The sequence below is a fragment of the Strix aluco genome, chromosome 2 (assembly GCF_031877795.1).
Source record: "Strix aluco isolate bStrAlu1 chromosome 2, bStrAlu1.hap1, whole genome shotgun sequence".
Taxonomy (NCBI): Eukaryota; Metazoa; Chordata; class Aves; order Strigiformes; family Strigidae; genus Strix; species Strix aluco.
Genome location: NC_133932.1, coordinates 112,870,716 through 112,898,694, shown reverse-complemented (window position 1 = coordinate 112,898,694; position 27,979 = coordinate 112,870,716). Strand labels below are relative to the sequence as shown.

Here is a 27,979-nt window from a genome sequence, read left to right as displayed (position 1 = left end):
CGCCAAAGCAAGACAGGTCGGTTAACACGTGTGTTATGCCATCGCGTTTCTCACTGCTGTATTGGTAGATATTTTGCTCTGTACATTGTTATTACTGTTATTCTTATTGTTATTGTTGTTGTTTGTTGTGTTGCTGTTATATTAAACCTCTCCTTATCTCAGCCCCGGGGCTTTGTATTTCACTCCCTTTGTGGGGGAGGGGCAGCGGCCGTGTGGTCTCAGACCCTGGCAGGGACTAAACCACCACATTCACTGAAAAATTTCATCCAGTGTGGATACTCCCCTTTCCTGGTTCACTCCCATTATGCTTCTTAAGAATATGCAAGCATAAAGGCCTCTGTTTCTTGCTGATTTGATGTTCCTCATTAATTATGTTCCAGCACATGAGAGTGTTACTTGTTCTGTATCTTGTCTTCATTGGATATCCCTATGATTTAAAGGTGAGTAGGAACTTAGTGCCACAACATTTTTTTCACCAGTTAAGTAAAATGATTGTATGTTCCCTGCATATCATCCTTCACTGACTTCTCTGAATATTTCTTTTTGTAGACAGTTTTGTAATGTTGACAATGCTGGCTGTCACTGTGATATAGTTCCCTGAATTTATATGATGACATTATAATAATATCAATGCTGTTCTTTATGGTCCATATAAATTAGCATTTTATTTGCTTTCACAACTAGCACTGCAAATTGAACAGCTGTTTTCACTGAGCTGTTTTAATTAAGCTGTCCATAATGTTGCCTATGTATTTTTCTGAACTGGTAACATTTCATTAAGTGTGCAGTATCAGTGAATGCTTCAGATCATTCCTGAGCATTACCTCACACTTAAGTAAATTGAAATCCCATCTGCTTTGCGGTTGTCAAATCACCTCACTTTGGTGATTTGAATTTGGTTCTCAGAAATCTTTCTGATCTTTAGTGCCCAAGGAAATCTTGAGTTTGGTACAGATTTTGCCATCTGTTCACTCACTTGTCAAGATAACGAAGCTTTAAATGATACTCGTCCTAGCAAAAATCTTTTACACAACCTATTATTAGCCTCTCTTCATTCTGAAAACTGACAAGTTTAATTTGGGTGTCTTTAGATCTTTTATAAAGTTTATGTTCTATGACCAAAATTTTCTTCCCAACTGATTTCTCATGTTATTTCCTCTCTATTTTGAAGATCTCTGGAATATTCATTTGGAAAGCCTAGATAAGTTTTATCTCTTCCTGTTTTCCTGTGCAAAAGCTGTTTCTCTTTTCTTTTACAGAGCCATACTGGATCCTACATCTGTATTCTCATCTGGGCATATTATAGCTTGCTTTGTTTTGTTCAGAAACATATATAATAATTATTATGGGAAGCTGTAATTATTTGCGCTGCCCACAATGGCTTCTTTTCATCTTTAAATATGGGTATCATTCTAGCTGTCCTGGACAGCTGAACCTGATGAGTGTATTCCAACACTTCCACTTTTAGCTCCATTTCTGACAGTGCTTCCTCTCTTATTTGCAAAGAGGACTTCAGAATGCACTCACATCTGGTCACTAAGTCTGGAAATACTCTGCCTAGGAAAAAAAATTCATGATTTTAAAAACTATGTCCCTAAGTCTTATACCGTAAGTCACTGTCCAATTTTCATAAGTGGTTGCCACTCATCAGCCACTTCTGAAATCCTTTCTGAAAATCAGGTGATTTATTTAAAGGCATAAACAAGAATATGGAAGTTCAGCTTTTGATTCTCAGATTTTAAATCTTGCTTCTTACTACTCAGAAAGTTGGCTAATCCTCAGCCAGCCAAGGAGACATAACCTGTGGGTGATGTCATGATAGATCATGATAGGTCCATTAACCATCAGAAGAAAAATCAAGAAAATGTTTTGATTGCAAATGTAGAGAGGGAGTATTATGCATGGCTTTAGAGTGCTTGAGGAGTCATTTGCCGATTTCATTGAGAACCAAAGAAGACTAAGAAGCTCTGGAGAACATAGAGGTATGGAGTGAAGGCAGCAGGAGAGGCAGAAGGAAGAGAATGAAGGAAGGAAGACCACTGTAAAGCATCACGAGCAGGACAGTAACCAGGCTCTAAAGAGGAATCTGAATAGTGAGTGGAAATGGTAAGGAGGAAAAATAAACCTGGATATTTCAAAGAAGGAAATGGAGAGAAAATTAACAGAGATAGGGGAGTTCAGAAGACTAAAGAGACAAAAACAGTAGGTAGAATATGTGCATGGTGTAAAGAAGCGTGCAGAGCAATGAACAAAGTGCTCTGGACATATTGCTGCCTGTTTGCACTGCTGGTCCAGGTTAACTGAATTAACTGAGTTAAACATAACTTTAAAATGCTTGGGTTTACACTTCATTCATTTTAACTTAATCTGTGAATTAGAAATGCTAATAAAGTTTCAAAAGCAATAGGTGTAAGATTCCTATTCCTTGAATTTTAGGCACCCATTTTTAAAAGAGAACTGTGGGAGGTGGGAAGCTGGGATGGAGAAGGATGTCCCTCAAGAGGCTGACTCATTCCACTCCAAAACAGCTGCCTAGAAGAGGTGCCACAGCAGACCTGTGGAGGAGGACTTGATCCAGCTGAAGATGATGTTACACTCTGAAAATGCCTCTCTACCCCCATTGACAGAAGGAGTGCTTAGAAAGCCATCTTAAACTGTAGGTAAAACTGGAGGTATCAGTTCCAACTCACGTGTCCTGTTTCTGTGGAATTTTAATAGGATTTCAGTATTTAACCATTGTAGGCTCATTTTAAAAATCTCAGGTTGAGTATGTTTCAGTTTCACTTTAGTCTTTTTTCCAGTCTCTAACACATTTAAAAGCAAGTCCTCATGATTCTCAATAGAATTTGTGTTCTGAAATCCTATGACTTATTTCTCCTTTTGTTCTTTTTTAATATGGGCTATGTTTTGGTGTGGAGACACTGGAATTGTTTTGCTGTTGAATAACTACTTTTCTCTCACAGCACGAGCTGTAAAACATGAACACCTTGTTGGATCACACTCCAGAAATCTGAAATGGGAATCCTGCCAAAGCTCAAGGCTTCCTTTTTGTTTTGACTGTCACACTGCTCTTGCTTCTGTTAGTATCACATTCCTACCACTTGTGCTTTTCAGACACCTACAGCCAAACTCGTTCCCATTGTAACTCCACTGAACTCAGTGGAGCTGCAACAGAAGTGAATTTGTCTCAGTATGCCTGTAAATTAACCAGTCATTTAAGCTGGAAAGTGACATTGATAAGCAATAACAGCACAGGAGTGGTGAAAGGAAGATATCTCCTAGTTAGTTTTGGACAGTTGACACTAACTCCGTTGTCAGATAAGTCTTACTGACTGTGGGAAAAGCTGAGTGGGAAAAGTCACACTCGATGCCTGCTAACCGTAGGAGGAAAACAGGTCTGGAATGCAGAGGAAATTTTGACATTATCTGTTCCCCCAACCCCTACCAGCCAGGCGATCAAAATAACTAGCTGAGTATCAGCTGCCTCTGTTCCTGGCCCAAACAAACATGCTTTCTTGACAAAGTTGTTGCTCACAGGAGAGGAGGCAAAGAGAAGGAAAGAGTCTAAAGTGGGTGTGGGGGAGTGTTTCCTGCCAAAAAACAGGAGCTGCCTTTCTGTAACATCTAAAAGGATAATGATGAAATAAGCCTAGTGCTGTAAACAGAGGTGGCTCTGTGGTTTCCAAAGGACAGCAATGCACACTTGACAACCCCACAACCCTACACAACAGAACTCCAGTACCTCATCGCTCCGCTTGGCCTCTGTTGACATTGTCGAGGACAGTGTGCCACAGATTTCAGAAAAGAAGGATCAAACCCAGGGGAACAAAACCACTGAAAGGACTTCTCTGTTCCCATCCAAATTGTGTTGTGTAAGAATAAAGTGTAGGCATTGCAAATGAACACTTGAAGATTAAAGGTATTTCCTCCCCAGCACTCATAAGACACAGGGACTATCAAGGCCTAAAGAAGCACAATATATGTGTAGCTTAATACTCTGGATATCATCCCTATATCATTGCTGTTATGCTTAAAAAATTCCAAGGATATGGGGCTGTAGAATAGGAGCACAGCAACAAAAGCAACAAATGAAAAATTGTACTTTAAATTATGTTACTGAGTATTTTGAGTTCCCAACACATCATCCAGCCATTGAGTGTACTGCATCAGTTCTGCCTGTCTTATAAATATGTGAAAATATATAGCAGAAGTTTAGTTTAACTTTGGAAACTCATCTTACATTTCCGTTACCAAAAGAGAGTCCAGAGAGCTGTAAATTGAAGATTTCAACAATGTGTTGGTGAGCAGACAAGAAAAGAAAGAATATGAAAAACAGGGCTAACTTTATGTTTATAAACAAACGGATGCCAACATCAGCAGTCTGCTAGTGATGCCAGAGTACCTATGGCCTTGTGCCTGTTTTGCCTACTAAAAGACCCTGGGAATCAAAACTTCTTCTCTTGATGGAGGCCTGGCATGGCTAGTAAGGTAACTACTGATGGGAAAGGTTGTAAGGAAGACCAGTCAGTTGTGGGATGTTGTAATTATTCCTTTCCATATTCCCTCTCCACTGCTTTGGGAAGCAGGCACAGAAGAAATAGTTCTCTGAGCCCTCTCTCTCTCCTATATTTGTACCCCAGATACTTCTGTCTTTGGCAGGAGTAGACCGCCAATACCCGGGGCCTTAGCCACTCGTTCTCCAATTTTTCTGAACTAAGAAGACTTGACCTGATGCTGGCTGAGACAATGCTAATGGCTCAGATGAGTGCTCTGGCATGCATGAGCAGATACAGAGGCTCTCCATACAACCATAGCACTAACACAAGCTCTTCCTGGTGCCAAGCTTGGCATGGACAAAGGATGCAGCAAAAAGCATCTGACAGGATGGGGACCATGAGCTGGACACCAACCAGCTCATGGACAAACATGCATGAAAATAAGCTCTTGACAAATGATTTGAATGCTGAATTAGAAACAAATGTAAATGTTTTAAGAGTCACCTTTTCATATAAAATACATTGATGATAATGTAAGGCCGTAAGATTTGTAAAGGAAGGACTCCTGTTCTGTGTGGTGCTCAGAAGGACACTACTCTGGGCCTGAGGCCCATTGTCACTACCTCAGTACAAACAATTTAAAAATAATAAATGGCTTAATTAGCAATCCAAGTAAGTTGGAGTTTTAAGACTTTGCTAAAAGAACTATATACATTTTATGAAAGATAATGTTCCCGAGCTTCCCATTTCCTCAGCTACTTAGAGGAGTTGTTTGATTCTGTAATGCAGTGAAAAGCGGAGAGTATTTTTTTTCTTTACAGATTTAAATAATTTTCTATACAGCTATAAATGCATCATTAAGAGACTAATCCTAACCCCACCATTTTTACTGGTGACTGCAGCCAGCACAGAATTAGGTTCTACAAAGGAAGAATTCTTAATATTCTGCAGGATAAACCTGCACGATTTGATGCTAGAATCAGTTTACTTCACAGAATTAAGGCAATTTTAAAAGTAATTGATAATTACAGACTTGAAAACTATTCAACCAATCGAATAACTTCAGTCATACTTACAGATGGGCATTTTCCTGACTTTTTAAAAGCAAGCTTTTCTCATTAGCAAGTGTTATCTTAGTGTTAATTACATATTGCCTGTAATCATATATTGCAGTAAGGATTGAATTTAAAGTAAGGAGAAATCCTTACACCCCTGGTAAGCTAAGAATTCCAGAAAATGAAAGTTATTAGTAAGCACTATACAATGACAGCTGAAACTGTTCAGGTAATTAAAAAAAATATTATCAGCTATAGTTCGTGGACTAAATGAATTTTTCATCAACTTCAGCATTTTCATATTCATCATATTCAGCAAATAAATTCAGCATTTCCTTCTATATTTCCACATAGAAGTCATCCAAACCAAATTTCAAACATTGCATACTTCACAGTCTGTCCTTCCTATTTATAAATTTGCAGCTAATACTAAAAACCTGCATGGCAATCATCAGGCAGACCTATGTCTTGCACAGAGTGTGCTGGGCAACTTCTTAACTGTTCAGTCTTACTGCTTAATTTTAAATGATCACTGAACTGATGCTTAAGTCAACTCTGATGTTAAACCATTAGTTTTCACAAGAATTACACCAGGGAAGAATTTTTCCTTTTGCTTTAAAACAAATTGTCCTGACATATGTACTAGCCTTATATAACAGAGTCTTTGGGAATCAAGAAATATGCCGGGATAGGTACGTACCTAATATAAACAAATTTCAAATAAAATCCTAAAGCCATTACCTTCTCAGACCTCATGTCAAAAGCCAACACTGCACCAAGGCTGGAATAGCAGTTTCAGATTCACTTAGTAATATCCATGTATAAAGCAACCTTTTGGCCATTTGTTTTCTTGAACTTGTCTTTCTTATTGCTCTGCCTTCATAAAGACACGGAGTCAAAATCACAACCGACAAATGCCATTATATGCAATGGAATTACACATGGGACAGCTTTGGCATGTCTTTTGCATTCATATGCAGCTTCAGCCCCCTCCTATTGCTGCATATCAGCGGTGGCTTGACAGCATGGTGGAAATTACTAATTTGTTTTTGCCTTGTGCTGAGTGCTCAATAAATACCAGCACCACTATGTGCATTTCTATCATAGTAACTTGCTGGCCTAGATGCAATCTAATACAGAAAACAGGAAGGGCAGAGACTGTATGGTTTTCAGTTGAAAAGCTTGCTAAAGCAACTCCTGTTTCTTAGAAAGGTGCCCCCGTAGTTGACATTAACACTACACAGCTCTTTGTCCTCCTCTAGTGGTCCCATTATATTTAGGGAGAGGCTTACCCAGGCATCACTTCCTTCAAGTTAACGTAGTTATTACTCAACTGCAAGGTGTTAAGGCTTATGCCCAGAGACCCTGCGCCCAATTTTAACATGAGCAACAGTAAAGGGTTTCATCGCTCTGGTGGTCACAGAAGTGGAAACGGGTATCTCTGACCATAGCCGGTCACAGCTACACAGACGCTGTGTCTTTTTGTGCCGTGGTCATCTCCTCTGAGCAGAGGTTGCACCACAGCATGTTGTTCAATAGCATGAAACAGTGGCATGGCCTGACTATGGTCCCACAGAAGGTCCTATGTTGCAAAAGGTCAGAAGCTGGCTGTTTGATAGCTTTATTGTCCCAAATAACTTACCTTAAGCATATGTTCCAGCCAGAAGCATTCCTCTGTGCTTGCCTGCCTGACTTGAAAACAAAGAAACAGCGCAGAATCTGTCTTTTGTCCTGAGCCTTTCAGAGAGGAGGTACGTGTCACTCTGATACAGCATAAAAACTCAAAAGTAAATCCTTAGGAACTGATCCTAAATAGTTAAATAGTAAAAACTGAACCCAGAGAATTGTTATATGAGGGAAATGTTTTCTAATGGCAAACACTAAAACTGCTGGAGCTGCTACCTGTTAGAAATGATTTCTGTGAAAACAAAAGGCTCCTACTATATAGCTCATTCTTCCATGCATGTGTGTCTCAGAGGTGTAATGCTTAGTTAGCATTATAGAACACTAAAGATTTATTTTGCTGCTTGCGTACTTTAAAACATCTAACCTTCGAACTTTTGAAGTTATACCTTGCCTAGGAAATAAAATACAAGGACATAGCTTGCATTGTGGCTATCAGAGAGGTCTGAGGGAAAGGTCTAACTGAAACAGAAAAGAGGTATTCTGATTTTTTTTTTATTATTCAGCGAAAATTTTTCAGGCATTTGTTACTTTTGGAATAAATGCCAAAATGTGCCCTCTGCCATGACTCTTGGAAAACCCCAGTTCAAAGAAAGTTGTTGCTCAGATGCAGTGGAGCTGAATATGGTTGGTTGTCCACAACCTTTGTCATACATTTTCGTTAGTCATAGAAGAAAATGACTCGAGAATCCTATGGCTCCATGTCTGACCTTAGCTGCTGAAAACCAACACCCCCTAATTCCAACAGAAACAAAACTTTAGAGACATTTATCAATTTGCATTGAATCACCACTTACAGCAAGGTTCCTGCCATGTCTCCAGAGTAGTTACAAACCCAAGCTCATCTATCAGCTGTTTAGCATTCAGCTGTCCTTAGTAGTCCAAGCTGTAAGCAAAAATGTTTATAATACCATCATTCTGAAACCACCTATATTTTGTACAGTTATTGACTATTATTTTTAACATTTACCAGCTCTAGTCTTTTCAATATTTTTCTTTCTTATTAAAAATGTTGACTGAAAATCAAAGTTACAGAAGGAACTATGGAGCGGGGAAATGGAAGAAGATATTTAGAATGACACTGAGTATTAGTGTGTGTATAAAGTGTGTTTATATATTACTGCTTCATTGTTTCAGGAGTTTCTTATATAAAATTCAGAGTATTACTTAATAGATCAAGATTTGTCTATAATTCACATAGTAAAACAGTAAACATATATGTTTTTAATCTACACCTGGTTTGGGATTGTTGTTTTTTTTTTTTTTTTAGAAGCAGCAATATCCTGAGATATATATAGTAAGGGTTCTCATTTTCACAGTTTGCCCTCAGCTGCTCCAATACATCAGTAGGAACTGAGTAGCAAAGATTTGCCTTTTCAGAGGAACAAAGAAGGGGTTTGTCCTATCATTTCTGATTATGACAGGAACATATAGGCAGGAAGAGGCAATCTCACTGCCTAATTTTGGGAGCCAAACTGGCACCGCACAGAAGTTAGAACAGGAGCCAAATGAAAGGACCCTCTGATGCACTGACTGCAGGACAAGCACCGACTCTACCTACTTCTAATTTGAGCAATACAGAGCTTAACTAGTTAACAGGCCAAAGTCACAAAACAGCTGGATTTATTCACTAGTTTACTTTCACTATACCACTGCTGAGCAAAACAGCCTGTCCATTTTCCAGTCCAAAGCAAGCATCTCCACTTTGTGTTGGAAATATGTCAAAGTGACCCCACTCTGCTTTCTCGTAAATGCACGGGATCATTGGATGAGGATGTTTTATTCTCCCCAGTTATTTAAGGTCAGGTTCTCATCTTGGGTAAATGTTTGTAGCTGGAGTAATGACTGCATGAGACGTGAGTACTATGTAGGTCTTGGGGGGGACTGCAGCATGTCTAACCCAGCTGCTGCACTCCCCTACAGAGGATGAGACAAGGCAGCTCCTGGTCACAGTCTGAAGTCCATCTCCAGCACACTTGCCAGGCATCCATGGCAAGTTAAAGGCCATCCTTCTCCACCTCCCCACAAGCAAGAGGAAAATCCCAGAACAGGGAGCCACATCCATTTCCCTGTTCACAGTGTGATTAACCCGTAACTCCTGCCCAGGGACTGCAGCAAAGGTAAAATATAAGCATGAGCATAAAACATTATATGACCAAGGAAACACAAAAATATGTAATCAGTGAGAACTACTGTACATGGGTTTGAACTTGAGATGAATCAAGCACCTGCAGTTTCTAACAAGAGCCAGATGGAGTTGCAGTTCCCTCTCAGCTCCCAGAATCAGGCCCTTTGTTGGCAGTTTTTCATGTACAGCTGCTATATAGCAGAGTTCTGTTTTCTTACACTGTGGAGACCTCTCCTTGAAGTCAATTAGCATTGTGCCTGGACAAATATTGCAGGATAAGGCTATTCATTAAAGCCCTGGGACCGCAACTGCCTCTATTTGAATTTTGTAATATATCAGTCAAGGATACACAATTATCCACGGAGTACTTCTGAAACGGCCAAGGTCACATGAGGATTTTATCGTATTACTGCAGTGCACCATCTTCCTTGCCAGCCCATTGCTGTTCTGCTACAGACTACATTACCATGCATCAGCAAATACACAAGCACGCTGCTATATTTAGTGTTTCATACATACCACTAAAATAGAGGATGTGTCAGCTTTTAATCTGACTTCAAATTTTTGTCAGCAAAGTAAAAGCTCATTTTCCCTACTGATGAAGTGTGCTCTGTGTTAGTCATCTTGAGCTATGCGGTGATAACTTTAAAATACATCAGGCAGCTAGAATGCTCAAGCTGAACAGAATGATTTTTACTAAGCTATATACTAGGAGGTAGTAAGAATGCATAGCGTCAGTCAGCCAGGTTTTAATAGTGACTACCACAGGCTATCTAAAAACCCAGCAACAATCTGATGGCAAGAGGAGCAGCTAACCAAGGTGTTCTCTGTGGTACCACAGCAGACAATTAGGACCTTCTAGGTTACAAGTCCAGAATAGAGATAGGTGGTTGCAGATTAGGTTTGGTGTTATGTGCTTAGCAATATGAGAGTAAAAGCATTGAAGATGATGACTTGAACAGAGCGGTCTATTGCATGGTGATGGGACTGGGGCAGTCTTACTAATGACATAATCTATTTAAGACAGGAGGAACGTGGTTCAATGGTTGAAACCATAGTTACCACCAGGATAGCCATGTTCATTCTCAAAGAAACGAGCGTTCGGTGGATGAAGCTGGTGTTTTCACAGATCTTGGTAAAGCCACAGATTAGGATATTTTTTACATATTCATAAAACTTGCTTATTCATGCAATCATGTACAAGGAGCACAAGTGTGAATCATCTTCCTGTCTACTGCTTCTACAGAAAGCCAATAACCTGCTAACCTACAGACCAAGGGTAAGCCTGTTTAATGAAAATCAGCTTTTCCACTCCAAAGTGCTTATTCTCTTTTGCAACTGTCCCTTGCACTTTGCTAACTACATCTTCAAGGGTGTGCATGATGCCATGTTTGCAACCTACGTCTAACTCCTAATAACACTGTGTTTACTTAGCAGTGTGCAATTATATAAATATATAAGTATATAAATTTCCAAGTCTTTGTGGAACCCCATTTCAGCCCAACCCAGGGCTGTCCATCCCAGCCCCACGATGCTGCGGCAGGGCTGTTCTCCAGCTCTGCCACAGCCCTGCCAGGCCATGAGACCCAACCTGCAGATTGACATCCCATCCCATCCTTGGCCCATCCTTGTCCCCAGGGCCATGCCTGGCCATCCTGGAGCTCTGTCTGACTCTATTCCCCTGTCTGTCCCTGGTTCCCAGGGAGCCACTGGCTCACACTGCACCCTGCCACTATTAAAGAAAACAGAAAGCAGAATAAATTCATGAGAGTTACACCTTACCATTATTTAGTATTTTTTCCTAGTGTACAATTTTTTTAAGGTCAGAACACCATTCTTGCTAGTGCATGCACTGTTAAAAGCACCTGCATTATTATGTCTGGAAATGATGGTACTAGGCCTGGCTAGCATGCAGCAACACTACCAGCAATACTGGTACTTCAGAAGAGGTGCCGGGGTTGCTGAGTGATCTGTGCAGCTGCAGCTTTTCTTAGGACACATTTCAGGTATCCGGCTTAACGTATTTTGAGGCACCCACTGCAAATCCAGGGAATGGAAGCCTCAGAATATTGCATTTATTAGTTTAAAAAAAAAATTTGTAAAATAAAATGCAAGCAAGAGAAAGAACAACAGTCCAAAGGGCAAGGTTTTTTTCCTTCTCACACACAAATATGGTTTACATGGAGGATGACAAGAAGTCAAGGACAGCCCAGGCCAGGGGAAAAGGCTGCAGGAGCCCCCTGCCCTGGCTGCAGCAGCTCTGAGCTGCCCTGTGTGTCCTCGGCTCCTGCTGGGATAGGGTTAGAGGGGCCATTTCCATCCAAAACCGTTGATGCTGTATGGTGGGGAGGACAAGGTGCTGCCCCACTATTACCCAGCGGCGCTCCGGGAAATGACTCTTTTGGGCCTTGACAGCTCTACTTGGAGAGAGCTTTTTCCAAGAAAGAGGTCAGAAGAAGAAATGACAAAGGGGAATGAGATAGAGTAAGAAGTGATAGTGTAAGAGGAAAGTCGTGCAGAAAAGGAACTTGAGCAGAAGAGTGCTGTGGTCTGTACATGGCCGATACGGGCAGGACAGGTGTTCTTCTCACATGAGAAATTCCAAAACAGAAAAAAAATTCTTATCCAGAAAGCAGGGAAAATATCAGAAATGTTTAGGAACTGCAAATCTGGAAGGAACTCTGTCCCTCCATACAAGACATAATTTGGCCTTTTTTAAAAATTTAAATCACGTTTTCTCTTTTTTTTTTTTTTTTTAAATGCTCTAACATAACAAATTTCAAAGCCAAAACCTTCAAAGCTGAATAGAAACCAAAACTTCTTACTCTGAAAACTGTTAGATCATCACATGTCAAAAAGTGTGCATCTATTTTACAGAAATGATTTGAAATAGAAATTAATGGATGCTAACCTTTTCCTGTAAAATGGTACAGTTTGAAGAAATGGGTATTTTCTGCCAGAAGCATTTTAATGATAAATTTATTACCAACTCTATCATATGCCAGATTTCCATGATTAAAGTTCCACCTCAGTGACCAAACTGTGTCAGAAAATGACCTGTCATTCTTCTCTCATGTCTGCAGTTATCAAATTTTCAACTGTCATGTTCTACTGTAAAGATGGGTGCTAAACTTCATCTCTTTTTGGTGACAAAATTAATGGTATCATAAAAGTAAAACAATTCAAAAATTAATCATAGTAAAAAATGGGACTACTGCTAAAATAAACAGTTTTATTTAAAATTTATGTGCCATTCATGTGTTTTCCTTTTCTTTATAACGCCAGCCTTCAGTGTCACAGAGAGGTTTTGATCCAAACAAAGAAAACAATAAAAACAACTGCTAAATCAATCTTAAAATTGATGGGATTTGTATAGCTTTGGAAAAGCACAGGCATATATTTCACTGGCAAATACCATCATGGAATAAATACACATACAACTCACAAAGCAGAAAAAGTTAATGTGCACAGAACTTGAATGAAAATACTTATACTATGCTCAACAGCTTTCATGTTTTGTTGACCTGATGTTAAATACATGAGGGCAAAATTGCCGACAGAGACCTCAGTTTTCTAGGCCAGGGTTGCTGGCATTTTGCTAAGTCAGCACATTTGCCAGCAAAGCCATTGAATCAGTGACATTGACTGCAAAAGGCTTCGTTCATCTGTTTCTAACAGAGTTAAGGTGGCCCTTGGAAAGAACTGAGGATGCAATTTAGAGAAGAGACAGATGCTACTCTGAGCAAGAAGAAATCGCTGAGTTAGCAAACTGGCTTAAACTAGTCCTTCAGGCCAAAAAAAAAAAAAGATGCTAAGTCATCTAGGGACAGACGGATAATTACAACAACGATGTACAATTGCTTTCATTTTAATTGACACACACTGCATACATATTGACTAACGAAACAGAAAAAGCAGTCGGAAATGGGAGACTCCAGAGGTCAGTTGTTTTATGACTGAGATATTTCTAGCTGGCAAAGGCTTTTGTGGGAATGAGGATTCACTTAGACTTTGGGGACATTTCTTCCTGCAAAACTGTGGGGCTGTTATTAAATTCCAGTAACCCACATTCTGTGAAGCAGTTTCTTTTCTCTGTATCTCTTAATTGTGCTTCATTACAATTTAAAAAGGACATTTACCCTCAATTAAGCAAATCATCCAAGCAATTGCTTATTCTCTGTTGCAATGAATTGGTTTTGTCAAATGCGGCTTTAATTGCGTGTTAAGTATCTTGCTGAATCAGGATCTCTGTGTGTATACCAGTCTATCCAAACCTTTCCTTAGCTCCTGGCATGCTAACATACATGGGGTTCAGGGTATCCACGTCTTTAACTCCACTTACTGCTCTGATCTTGGTGCCTCACAGAATGTTATCTGTAACTAAATAATTTCCCCATAATGGTTAAACTCACCAGTGCTGTTAATATTGACAACTGCATTAACCAGCTAGCAAGCTCATGATAAGGAGTGGTTCTGTCACCATGTCTTTGCCACTGGGGACAAGGCCTAGGGGAGCGTTACAGTTTTTGGAAAACGTGCCTCTGTAATGAGCCTCTTCACCAGACTCGGCTGCTGTGCAAGCACTGAGCCAGAAAACGCACTCAGGTACACTTCACCTTGACTCAACCTAAGCCTGTCAGCGTCATGGCAAGCCCTTCAGTCCCACTCTGACACCAATAACTAATACTTGGTTTTATCCCTCTTATTTCAGAACTCACCTTGCAAGGTGTAAGTTGAAAGTTGGTGAATTATCAGCTTTCCTAACGACCATGTAAATCCTACACCACTACGTCATGAACAACAGCATGGAGGTGATCGTAGAAACTAAACTAAATAACTAATATAATAGCAGAGCGTCCCATGGGTCCTCCATCAACGCATGCATGTCTACACAAGCCACCAAGAAACTTTCAAGAAGTAATGCTGTCTTACCTGCTTTTTCCTTACACAGCTTCTGAAACAGGCCCTGTAAGAAATAAATTAAATTTTCTTTAATAATTATACATTTTTTTCCTTCGAATAAGTTCCTCATTTCAGGATGACAATATATGTCATTACTAATCATCACCACCTTACACAAGGCATAAAATCCAGAGCTCATCAATAAAAATGGGGAATATCCAGTTTTGCTTGGTAAGGACACCGTGGTGCCCATTCCCAAACTGGGTTCACCTGCCTTGCAGGGAGTGAGCTTAGGAGCAGTCTCTGGCACAAGCAGGGCACGTGCTGCAAGGATACATGAGGTCCAGCACACTGGCACATGCCTGGAAGTGTCTCACCAAGCTGGCGGGGCTCGGGGAGCATACAGTCTGCTAGCGAGATATGTGGGCAGCTGTACTGACAGGTGGGAAACAGAGGACACTGTGTCTATAGCAGCTCAGAGTGGTGCAGTGACGGTTCTTGTTCATCTGTGACCAGGAGAGGGTCCCTCTGTCTGAGGCACATGACCAAACTGACTTGCCATGTTATTTTCTTCATATTTTTATTCTCCCTGCTTCAGGTCTGCCATGCTAACTGAAAGTGGTACCATTAACACCATAGTTGGATGCACCTCTTGGTCCATTACTTATTAATAGCTTTCAGTGCCCAAGTGAGAAGGCTGTTGCCAGTGATTAAATGCTATCACCCGTTCTCCTTTCATATGATAGATCCATCAACTCTCCCAGCAATGCAGCCTGTAAATGAAACTAGCATAATGGGTGAAACTGCACCTAATTACTTTTTTTTTTTTTTTTTTTAATTAAACAGAAGACTGAACAGATTCTTCCAGATAGCAGTGAACTCACATGTGTGAACTGCCCAGTCTGCAGCCATCTGAAAAGGTAGCCACTCCGGTACCTTGCAGTGACACACTCCCTGTTATTTGCTTGTCCCCATATGGACAACCATCTGCACCTTTCCATGAGATGCACTAAGTGCTCTATTATCTCTTCAGTCAATATTGCCTCTGCAGCCTTGATAGGAATCTGTCTATAAAAACATGGGGCTTATTTACCTTTTGTTTAGTTAAGAATTTTACTGATATACTGCAAAATTCCTCCTCTAAGAATGGAACTGAATTGGTTAAGCATATCTCTTAATAATAGGAAAATCACAGCTAGACTACAGTTGTTTTCCCTTCTGCAAGGCAATTTCATTGTAAAAAAGCATCTTGTTCCATTTGAAGGTCTGCCTGAGCAGCAGCTGAAGTTAGCCTGTCTTTAGCCAGCAGGAACCAAGTGAGGTGGTCACTTCTAGATGGGAAAATAACAAGTGGCTGGGTCCAAATTAGGTTTTGTTAATGGCAATTTGTAGCTTGGCTTTATCTCCAAGATGAGGCCATCTCTGGCTCCTGCACACTGCTATGAGCTTGCCTAGACTGAATTGATTTGTACAGATTTCATCCAGGCTCCCTTTTGATTTTTAGCTCAGTGATGGTGAAATGCCCATAGAGTCTGGAGCTGAGCCCCCTCCCTCAGTGAGGTCCCACCCCTGCCAGGCTCTGTGGTACCTGCACAGACCCTCGTGCTAGACTTCTTCCACTCTTGCTCTTAGAGAAGCTGCAGGATTCGCCTCCCCCTAGGTCTTCTACAGCTGAAAAAGGGAGAATTTCCTCTCTGATTCCCATCTGGCTGGAGAGGAAATTCAGCTTATTTCTCTTTATAAATTGGCCCATTCTGCAGAGAGTAAGGAGCAGAACTACAGCACTACAAGCCAAAATCTGTCTAGCAGCATCATTTAAGGAGTCAGTGCTGAGCCCTCAGGAGAGGGCTCTAGCAAGAAGCATCTCACTTCCAGAGAGAAGTGGGAAATTCAGACACATGTTGTGTTGACTGGTAAGGGACAGGCAGGTCCAACATCAGCGTCCTGGGTTTTTGGGCTGCCTTTCTGCGTGAGGACCATCATTCTGTCTCTCCACTGTGCAGCGAGATGCATTGTTCTCAATCACTCTGCTAGGGGCAGGCACCTGATTTTTTGCATCATGACACTGGAATAAGCACACCGGAGGTGGGTGCCTAAATTGTCATACTGAACCTTGGGATAGGCACTTGAGGAATACACAAATGATATGTGAATCAAAATAAATATGTCAGTCCTGCTTGGATAGCTGGTTTTTCTGTTCTAGTGCAGCCAGAATGGCAGCAGCTATTATAAAATCAAACCAGGCTATGTTAACTTCCAAAATCTTTTTAGGATGCCATACTAAAAGGATGCAAATTGTTGCTGGAACAATCCCAAGTGGCAACAGAAAGCTGCCAACTAAAATTGATTTATGGAAATAATAATGATAATGCACTATATAACTGATTGTACAACAAAATACATTTATTGGAGGGCTAGCATCCCATCTGAGCAGCATGGCACCATCTAATCAAATATATAGAAACCATGGACCAAGAGAGTACAACTCTAGCCAAAAGGCTGTTGCAGCACCTGCTGCTATGAATAATAAAGAAATCATTTGCTTACAACTCCAGCTGTAGCAATTTTGCAAGTGGAAGTGTCAAACAGAAGCCAAAGACAAACACACTCTGCTGATATAACCATGTTTTATTTGCTGAAGCATGTAAACTGCATGCAGAAACCAGAAATTTATTAGGGTCCATTTCTCCCCCCTCAGCAGTCCTGTGTCTCAGCGGGGCCATCCCACATTCACCTAGGTGAGCAAAGGTCCCCAAGAAGCCTGCCTGTGCAGCACCACGCTTTGCTTTATGATCAGAGTAGGATGAGCCAGTCTCGTGGGTCTACCCTCAGCAGTGGTGCATCTAGTTCAAGGGATGACTTGCAATTAAGTGAAGCTCAGAGGGCTCATCTACCTTGCTAAATGAAAGATGGCCATTGATGAGCACCTACCCGGGTTTGTCCACCTGACTCAGCAGCTCTGGCTTTGTTATGAACTGCTCTGAAGAGCTCTGCTGGGAGCAAGGCAGCTATTGGTAAGCATGCCCTTAGTCCCCTCAGCACTGGGAACAAGGGGATACCCAGGGCCACTTGGCCTTGGGCAAGGGACTGGTCCCTGGCCCGCATTTATATTGCCCTATAAACACAGCCTCCTAGTCCATAGTATTAAATTTATGGGTCCTGTACAGATGAACAAGATGCCCAGAGAATTTGTTAGAAATCATTACCTGAATCTGAACCGTGTAAAGCAAGATGAATATAACGTCTCTGTTCAACAGATATCTAAAATCAGGTAAGCCTTTAAGCGTGTGAGCAAGCCCATTAAAGCCACCTTTCACCTACAGAGCCATGCATGTGAAAAAGGGTATTTGGGGCACAGAGCAAAGGAGGGAAAAAAGGCTGTGGATCTGTGGAGGGGCGGGGAAGTGAATATAGTGCATTTATAAAGAACGTGAAAGATTTTCCTGAAAGGCATTCTGTGTGGAAACAAATTACTCAAATGAACTCCTTGGATTAAGTGAAAGTGAAGGTAGAAGCAAAACACCAGCATTATAAACTCAACAAGCAAAATAAACACACTCCTCAAAAAATAGTTTCTCTGATGTACACATAATCTTTTATGGTTATAAGTGATCAGGGCATGGAACTCATCAAACAACTGGATTAAATGATTTAATAATGTCCCAGTAAGCTTATTGTCACATAAAAGCTTTTTTCTGACACAGAAGATGAATACAAAATGGTTGACTTGAACAACTTCAAAACTATTTTAATTTGCAACAGCACAGGGATTCTGAAATGGCAGCCAATCTCATAATATCATATACCATTTAAAAGAAAAAAAAAGAAAAAAAAAAGACCACTTTGTATCCAAGTCTTTTGCTTCCTTCTTCCCTGTCAACTCCTATTATTATTAGCTATTTTATGCTCTAATTTCAAATATGCCCAAATCTGCCACTGATATTTCAGAATACTTGTCAAACTGTAATCATTCACTCTCAGGAAATCACACCCTCAAAAAAAAAAAAAAAGGTAATTAGTGTATCTGTTCAGCATGCAAATAACTCTTCTGGATGTTTAATAAAAAGCCACAGAATTTATTCAACACAGATATGGTATCAAAAATATCACTGCTATCAAATAAACCCTGGCATTTTGACACAACTATTTGACATCTGTTATTAATAAAAAAGGCTTTGGATTCTGCAAGCTTACGTTCTGCGGTGAGCAACCAGCAGCACCACTCTGAAATACAACACTTCCTTCAGAGGAAAAATGGATGAATCTGCAAGACTTCTTACTGGTTAACTGATACAGAAGGAAAGCGCTCTGAGCTGGAAAAGGTCCTACAAAGTATAAAGACTGAAAAATCCTGCTGGTTCTTCATTCTAGAGATTTAATAATCTGCCAGGCTTTAATTAAAGCGACATATAGACAGTTCTAAAGGAGGAAAACAGCAATCCACATGCAAAACTCAGTCATCTGATTAGCAGGTTTACTAGATCCTTTCAGAAAGATGTTGACAGAAGGAAAAAAAATCCTGGCTACTACTTCAAAATAAAATTCTACAGCCCAAAATGGTAAGTAATATTATAACACTCAGCAATGTCACCATTAACTTGAAGTTGCCTGGCCCCAGCAATGAGATCTTCAGTCTGGATTACACTTGCAAGTTCCCTAGAAAGCATTAGTCAGCTGAGAATAATGGCAATATTGAAGTCATCCCATAGAAAACTCTGCGGAGATGGCTGTGTCAGAAATCCAATTTCTCTCAGAGACTTGGCACCAGTATTTGGTACAGGCTTGAAAACTGTTGGATTTAGGTGCTTACATTGTATCTTCAAAGGCTGACAACAGGGCTAATAATTTTCCTTTAAAATACAGCCACTGTGGACGTGTTCTTGGAGACCATGTTTAATATACAGCCTGAGTGTTATTGGAGAAGTCTCTTGGGGCATGGAAGACAGACCTTCTTGGTTGGTTGGGATTCAGCCTCACACCTGCTGCATCACAACACGCTGGCTTCCTTGCCAGGTTAGAATGTAGGGGTAAGGGGAAATTCTCAATTTCTTCCAGTGAATCTGAGCTATTACACTGCAAGCTATTCATGACTGATGGGGTCAAAGAAAGAAGAAAGAGTAAACAGCTCCCCATTTTGCAGTCGAGCAAGTCCACTTGCTCATTCACAAGAAGCGTGGCCAGCAAGTTCAGGAAGGTAATTCTCCCCCTCTACTCTGCTCTCATGAGACCCCACCTGGCATACTGTGCCCCCCAGCATAAGGCAGACATGGACCTGCTGAAGTGAGTCCAGAGGAGGGCACGAAGATGATCAGGGTGCTGGAGCACCTCCCTTATGAGGACAGGCTGAGAGAGTTGGGGTTGTTCAACCTGGAGAAGAGAAGACTCCGGGGAGGCCTTATGGCAACCTTTCAGTACTTAAAGGAGGCCTACAGGAAAGATGGAGAGGGACTCTTTATCAGGGACTGTAGTGATAGGATGAGGGGTAATGGTTTTAAACAGAAAGACTGTCAATTTAGATTAGATATTAGGAAGGAAATCTTCACTGTGGCGGTGGTGAGGCACTGGAATAGGTTGCCCAGAGAAGTTGTGGCTGCCCCCTCCCTGGAAGTGTTCAAGGCCAGGTTGGACGGGGCTTTGAGCAACCTGGTCTAGTGGAAGGTGTCCCTGCGCATGGCAGAGGGGTTGGAACTAGATGATCCTTAAGGTCCCTTCCAACCCAAACCATTCTGTGATTCTACTTTATTCTATGAAGTGGGGAAATGGTCCAGGTCCCCCTTTCTAGACTTTTTAATATTTGGAATAAGAAAACATTATTAAGAACTTAATGTTCTTATGCTGTTTTCATCATGGTATTTTAAAACAGCATAAGCCATTAAGAATACCCACAGCACTGATCAAGGCAATCTTGTTCCTCACATGAACGTTAGCTTCAGCAAGGATATTTGTTACTGGACTGGATAGAGCACCCTTGCTGGACCAAAATCCCAGGGTGCATTTATGAGCCCTTGATCAGCCATACCACATAACTGCTGGGTCATCCTTAGCTCTATTTTCAACTGCTCCATTTAACTACCTACAAATTAAAACTTAGTATAGTTCAAGAGATTGGGGACCACTCCCAAATGTCAGAATGGAGGTAGACTCTGCTCTAGAACTGCTTCTTGCCACCATGCAGAGTCCTCCAGCACCATCTCTGCATCCTTTGTACCCTTAAACACCTCCTCTGTGGCATGCAGCACATGTCCATTCCCTAAAACCCTCACCTCATGGCTTGCAGCACAGCTTTCACTTCACATATGCAATATTTTGACTGAGTCACAGGAGACCACAAAAAGCACAGAGACCACAAAGAGCCAGGGCGAAGTGCTACAGAGGACAGACGTGCTCAGTCTGCTCTGCAGTGTCCCTCAGCACTGTCTTGTACACACCTATCCTAAGCAATTTAACATTAAAACTATTTTCCCTATGTTAGCTTATAGCACAGCTGTCATAGTGACAGATGGCTACTTCAGGTATTCTCAAATATAATAATGTTCCATATTTTTTAAGCTCTACAAATATGTAAAAAATAATAAATATTTTTCCACTTACTGCAAAAAAGATATGTAGTCTAAATATGTATCAGCTTACTTGAAATGAATGGGTACATGTACCCCAGAAAAACAGAGATGTGTCCAGTTTTATAAATGAAATTTATAAATCCTGATGCAAGCTGAAAGGATTTCTAAGGCTTCTTTACTAGCATAGCTCACTGAGACGTTTGCTGCTATCTAACCTGCACTCCAGTGTGTTACTGAAAATGAACCGAACCAGTCACAAACAAGTTCAGTTCTGTAGAAGCACTGCAGACGCAGTGTTTCTACAGACATTTTAAACCTCTGACACTTCGTCTCATTTTCTTGAGAGCTACGAACAGTTTCAAGGAGTTGTCAAGAAAGAAATGTAAATAAAATAAACTCAGTTTCTCTGTAGCTGACATGGAGAAAGTCTAATTTAGGGATTCTAATTTATTTCTTTGCTTTAAACTGGCAGAATCATTAAACTGGCAGTATTTTTCCTGTTTTCTCTGAGGATCTAGCATACAGAACCTTTTAATCCTGTGCAAAGAAAATGGAACTCTAATATTTTATGATGATATTTCTAAAATGAGCTGAAGGGATTCAAGCATCCAGAAGAATTCAGAGGACTCAGAAATGTTCTTTTGAAAGCCCCAGACTTAATATGCTGAGTTGTATTCTAAAAAGATGAAATACTGTAAATATTGCCTGCAGATATAAAAGCATATTAAATCATTGTGCACAGCTTTAAGGAACATTTAATGAACATTTGAAAATTATTTTCTTTAGTGTTTTAGTTGGCAAAATAAGACTAGTTTATGTATTAATTATTAAATGCATTTTACTTTATTCTAATTTTTTTTTTTTTCAAATCTTACACCAAGATCAGTGCTGGTTTGAAAAGCATTACCATAGAAAGAAAGATTTATTCAGTTGTTTTCTTCTGTTTGCTAGAAATCTGTATATATTTTGCCCATGTACTATCGATAAAAGTCCAGAAAGTAATGTGACATTTCATGTGGCTGTAGTTTTGAAAGCTTTGATCAAATAGAAAACTGTTTCAAAATTATTTTATGGTGAAAACTTTTGAATGACTTAAAGAAAAAGTTTTACAATAAGTGGAGCAGGGCAATAATAAAGTCTGTAACAATGAAAACCATTTCAACAATGTTCAGAGTGAAATTAGAAAAAAAAAGGCCAAAAGACTAACGGTAAAGGAACATGCATTTTAGTAACTGTAACTTATCATATGTAACTAAAAAAAAAATTATTATATTAACAAACATGCAAGATTTTTAATTCTAGCAGCTGCTAATATGATCTCAAAATGTCAAGCAATTATGGCACTGGTGGTTATACCCAAATTTTTATTGAGAAGAATTTGGTTCCAGAACACGAGGAGCAGCAGTCACATGCAGTGAGTGTTAGGGTGTGCTTCTACGGTGTTTGTTACAATATTAAATCAGTCCAGTTGCTCATTTTGCTATGAGATTGGAAAATGCCATTCATCCCTGTGGGTCAAGCTGGCCATGCCTATTCATCTTGCACCAGCACTGGCACTCATCTTGACAAACGGGAAATGAAAGCAGCAGAACATTAATTTTATTCCCCCAAAGTTTCTGCTGTTTAATTTGTTGCTTTTGTCATGAGACTTCCATTACAGCTACTATTTCCTACATCTGACATGTTGCTCTGATGCGAATGCTTTGTTAATATTCTGTAATATCGGGGTTTTTGCTATCACCATTCTACATTACTTTTGCTTCTCCTGTGGTGTCCTCTGTGGGAGAACATGACACTGTTTGCTATTACATGGTGGGCTTTGCAGGTGGATTTTAACCTTCACCCTTCATAGCTCTGGCTCTGCCCTCATAGGACAGATGACTGACATTGCAAACGTTACAGGCAATTTGAAGCAGCAGCCCTGAAGAGCTAATTAATCTGGTCTCCTGAATTTCGCTCCAGTACAACTAGTTGAAATTTGAACGTGAAACTTTTCCTATTATTTAATGAATAGTGAAAAGCCTGTATGTTGAGAAGAGCCTCTTTGTTGCTAACTATGCCATACCACATATGCAGGTATACTCAGATACCAGCATTCACATTAGGGAAATGAAATGTTACTGTGGTTTGCAACTGATCCACAAATCCCACAGAAGGACAAGACCAATGATACCAGAATCAGTAGAAGTGGTAAGTTGGAGACTGCAATTATTGAGGAATTTTTCCACTCAAAAATTTAATTGACACAACTTTTCAACAAAGAAAGCAAATTATCAAATTAAAAAAGGAAATTATTGACATTGTTGAAATGTTTCATTTTGATAGCTTTCAAAGAAAAAATGCCTTTTTGTGTTTAAAATGTGTCTACTTTAATTAATTATATTACATTAGATACGAAATTCACAAAACCCTTTTTACCTGGTCTTGGCCTGTGATCTTGAACAAGACAGGGAAATTTTACAAACTGACAAAACATTTCACAGAACAGAAAAACTATTTCTATGAATACCCCTATTTCAAACCATGAAAAAAGGACCCCAGTGTATCATAAGGTCACCTTCTTCACCTTCAAAGATTTTATTATACTTGTGATTTTGGAGGCCACTGAAATTAATTTAGAAAATAGCTCTGATGGGTTAAAATTTTTTTTTCCCCAGAAATGTAGATACTTAAAACTCCAGAATGTTACTTTGCTGTAACATATCCATGGTAATTTAAATTTTCAGGGACTCTAAATTATGTCTGTGGAAGTCCATGTTCTAACCAAAGCAAGCTGTGACAACAGCTTATCTGTTGCCACTGTTTTGCCCTTTGTGGCCAGCTGCATATACCTGAGAGGCAGAATACAGATGTCCCACTGCAGAAACAGATGTCCCTCATCCCTTCAAGGTGACCAGGGCAGCCAAACTGGTCTGGTCCCACCCACTAAAACCTGGTAACATACCCTCCTCTCTCATTTGCACAAACTCTCCATAGCCCTTCCCATTTTTGTGCTTTCAGACAGTCTTTTGTAATAGTTGATATTTTAAAATCTAACCTGTCAGTTTGGTATTGTGTTCTTGCATGGTCAGGAGCAAAGTAGGTGCGGGCAATCTCAAGCGTTTAGCCAAGGAAACAGTTTGAGGAGCATGTATCCAAGTTTGGTCTACATGGTGAACTGAATGCTCAGTTCATCCTGCCCCATTCCCAATACCCACCCTCTGCGATCACTTCCTTACAGGGCACAGCTTTGCCACATTTCAGCAAATTTCGTTCCAATAAAAACAAAAAATGTCCTCTTTGTGATGCTTTTACCTTTGGCAAGTCCCAGGAGCTCTTAGTCATTCTGAACTCTCAACTGCAGTAGAAATAACATCAACATGCTCAAAACTGTGTAAATATCAATTAATGCTCAGTCCTGTGTTAAGATAACCAGCTATGCTTCTGTATAAACAAAGAGATGAATAAAACCTGGAGATAATGTGGTTGTCACAATATATGTGTGGGGGTTGAGTGGAAATGTGATGGGGCAGAGGTGGGAGGAAGAAAGACAAAAAGAGCAACGACTGCCAAATGGAGATGGGCAAAATCGAGAAGCAAGAGCAGTCCCTGTTTTTTATAACCCTGGAACAATACAGTGAGTCACACATTACTATCATTTTTACCCTCTTGAGTAGGAAGAAGTGCTATATCTATTTTAAAGATAAAACGAAGTGGGAAAGATACAAGAGGTCACACAACAACAAAGAGAGGCATGAAAGCTGGGCACTCTGTTATCCTGCTATGGGAAATGAGTGACTTCTAAAGCAAACAGCAGTTAGCAGTAATCCATGGCAGAACATGAAAACCAAGCCTTGTGAGCTCTGGCTAGGGCTGTGGTGTTATTTTAGCTTGGCCCAGAGTAGTACTTAGCTGGGAATGAACTTCAGAATGCTATTAGTAGTAGTTTATTTTCACTATTGAGTGTCCACAGAAATGTATCTTTAATTACTTTATAGATTTTAATCTTTGTAGGACATTTTGGTTTTGGAAACCTGCAGTAAATCCTTTTCAATTTCTGATCAATTTTCTTTGATTGCCTGTGTGGTTTTGTCTCTATCAGTTTGGTTTTATGACAGATGCAAAGAAAAATCTCCCCCATGACTTCTTTTTCCATGCAGATGACATGCTTTCCCTTTGGGAGGTTTCATAGTTCTCCCTGTCTAAGAAAGAACATAATGTCTTTCAGCATCACCAGCACTGGATAAGATGATGTCATCTACATCACTATCTCACCACATCCACAGCAAACTCACACAAGACATTTCAGAAATGACCACTCTATTGCAAATTCTAGTGTAGTCCATAAGAAGATGGACACTTAACTCAAGTGTGACGTGCATCAACTTATGTTGTTTAGTTTCAAAATGGACTCTTCAACCCCTATAAATAAAGGACAATGCATTTGTGTGATGGTTGTGAAGTTAATATTTTTCATAGAAACGTATACATTTCCCTTTACAGTGAGGTTCACTGTCTCTTCTGCTGTCAGCAAATGCCCAGGTGAAATTCAGATAACTACCACGTAAGCACCTAAGCAACTTCAAAGCTCTGCATGCCCAGTCATTTGCCTTACCTTTTGCCTTACCTGCTGAGATTATGCAGACCAGTATGCCCATGGTGAGAAAAGTTGGGTGAATTTATGTTGTATTAGGAGCTGAGAATCCCTTATGCACATGTGATCTAGGAACATGAGGGTTGTAATGCAGCAAAGGACCAACACACATGTATGGTTTGAAATGATTTAGACTAGGCATGCCTGGTGTTAAGCATGTGCTTAAACCCAATCATTTTTATACACTAATTGTGGTGTTGGGCCGCATAGGACTTAAATCAGTCTGGAGAGACTGGAGCTGGAAGCCTCTGCTACCACACACACATAATGCATGAACCATATCCCCAAATATACACACATATATATGTGCCTCTGATTCACCCACTCTTTTAATTTTTTCCCTTCAAAAATTGTTGAGGTTCTGAGAGGGCAGAAATTTGTGTGCCCATCTACTGAAGGTGCTGCTGGCTTAATCTGTGACCTCCAGCAAGTCAGTGCAGCGCTGACTGAATGAAGGAATTGATGTTCTTCAGCTAGTCATGAGCATCTCCAATCCTACAGTGACACTTGGATTACTGCTGTCCAGACCAAACCCTTAATCAGTTTGGTCTCTACCTTCTGCATCTGTACCACTACTAGTATACAAGTCCAAAGCCTAACTGAAAGCCAGATGTAAAAGTTGTTAGGGTATCCACAACCATAACCATATTTTATAATTTATAATTTCTTGTCGCACACATATCATAAAATGTCTGTACAGAAACATTAACATCTTGACTTTTCTGCATCATACCATGTTTAAAATTATGGACAAAAGTCATAATGAAATACTTAGTTGCCTGCATGCATCATTCTCTTGTAACAGAAGAGAGCAGAGACTTGTTAGGGACTGGCTCGAATTCTCTCCTCCTCTCTGTCACTCACTCATTCTTGCACACACACACACACACACACACACACACGCATTCCTGCATAGCCTAAAGCAGCTTCAAACTCATTTAAATATAGGTACTAGTGACTGAAGCTATTTTAAAGTAAAAAACCAAAAAGACATATTTCTTGAAATAGAATAAAATAACTATACTCCCACAGAGGGGTTTTAAAATTAGCATATATTATTTCTCAGTTGTCATGGACAGCCAAAACAAATATATTCACAGAACTATCTCCATACCTTATGCTCGTATATGATGAACTGATTTTATGCTTCTCTGCAATGCAGACAAACATTTAATTTATTTTCTTTTTTTGTAACTAAGCACTATGACCTTCCTAAAAACATTCAAGGATCCTTTAGTGGAAAGCTCAATAATCTTCTCACAGTGTTACTGTCCTTGGTAGCTCAATACGATCTCTGAACTGAATTTATGATTATATAATTCCCAAAAAAGTGGTATTAGGCAAGTTTCAGACAATTAAAATAAGAAGAAATATTTCATAGCATTGCCTAACATTCATCACAATATTTGCTGCGTAATTTTTATAGCGCTCCCATGCATATCATGGGCTACAACTAAATGCTGACAGAAATAATGAAGATTTCTCTATCACCTTGCATATCTTGTTGTCCTTAATCACTGTGAGACAAATATCATCCTTCTCTGTTTTCTGTTTCATAATTCAAGTTAATGGCCACTGCTTGAAATTTGTTTTTACAGTTAGATTTAAGGCACTATTCATCTTTTGAGAAACACTGATTTGACAAAAACCACCATTGTTTTAGCTGGTCTTAAATCAAGGTAGGTCTGATTTATACGAACTGAAAGTCAGGTCCAACAAGAATAAACTTTTAAAGTGAAAATTATTGCTGTCAACTCTGAAAATGGAAAAACACAACAGTGAAGGATGCACCTACTGATCCACATCTATCCTCTGTATAGTTACACTCAATCATAGCGATTAAAAATAATACTAACTCACAACACAACATCTGAACTCAGGAAGCAGCTATTGCTATTCTGCTTTTAACAGTATTTTCCTAATTGGTGTATTCTAATGTTCCAGAAAGAATCAGAATGTGGAACATTTGAAAAGGGCCTCCCCATGGGCAAAACCTACTAATTAATGCAAGAAAGGAATCTCAGCTTCCTATGTCCTCTGGCTGGGCTTATGGACTATTGTCAAAATGCACATCTGTCAGCAAGCTTGGTGATACCAGCTGCTGGAAAACTGGATGCTGAGATCCCTCTCTACCTTTACAGCCTGAATTCTGTTTCAGCATGGAGACATACATTTGATTAGTAATTGTTTTGTTCTATTATTGGGCGTGTGTGTATGATGGTAGCTCTCACAAACTTTCATGGCTGTAAGATAAACATCTCCCCACTCCTTGGGGACCTCCATGCTGTACAGAGAACAACAGCTGTCAGCTGCACCTGGACACACAGATGGGGCAAAAGCTGCAGAACTTTCCACCAGAAACTCCATCTAAATAATCAGACTTGCTGGGGAACAGTTTGGATGTAACCAAGATAGCCACAATTCTGGAAGCAATTGTGTGAAACAATCACGTGTGCGAGTGCTTAAATTGCCTGAGCGTTAGTATGCTTTTATGGTAGATGGTTGAAAACAACTGGTATCAA

At 40.0% G+C, this 27,979-nt stretch overlaps 1 protein-coding gene across 9 annotated transcripts in view; it reads right to left on the bottom strand.

The window, feature by feature from the left end:
- STARD13 (StAR related lipid transfer domain containing 13) overlaps nt 1–27,979 on the bottom strand; it is a 328,586-nt gene that overhangs the window by 158,237 nt on the left and 142,370 nt on the right. For all 9 annotated transcript variants that reach the window (XR_012622089.1, XM_074815857.1, XM_074815859.1 and 6 more), the window contains one exon: nt 14,295–14,328. Coding sequence is in view for 8 of the 9 variants with exons in the window: in XM_074815857.1 (XP_074671958.1) it covers nt 14,295–14,328 (34 nt within the window). In the remaining variant the exon portion in view is untranslated. The remainder of the gene's footprint in view (nt 1–14,294; nt 14,329–27,979) is intronic.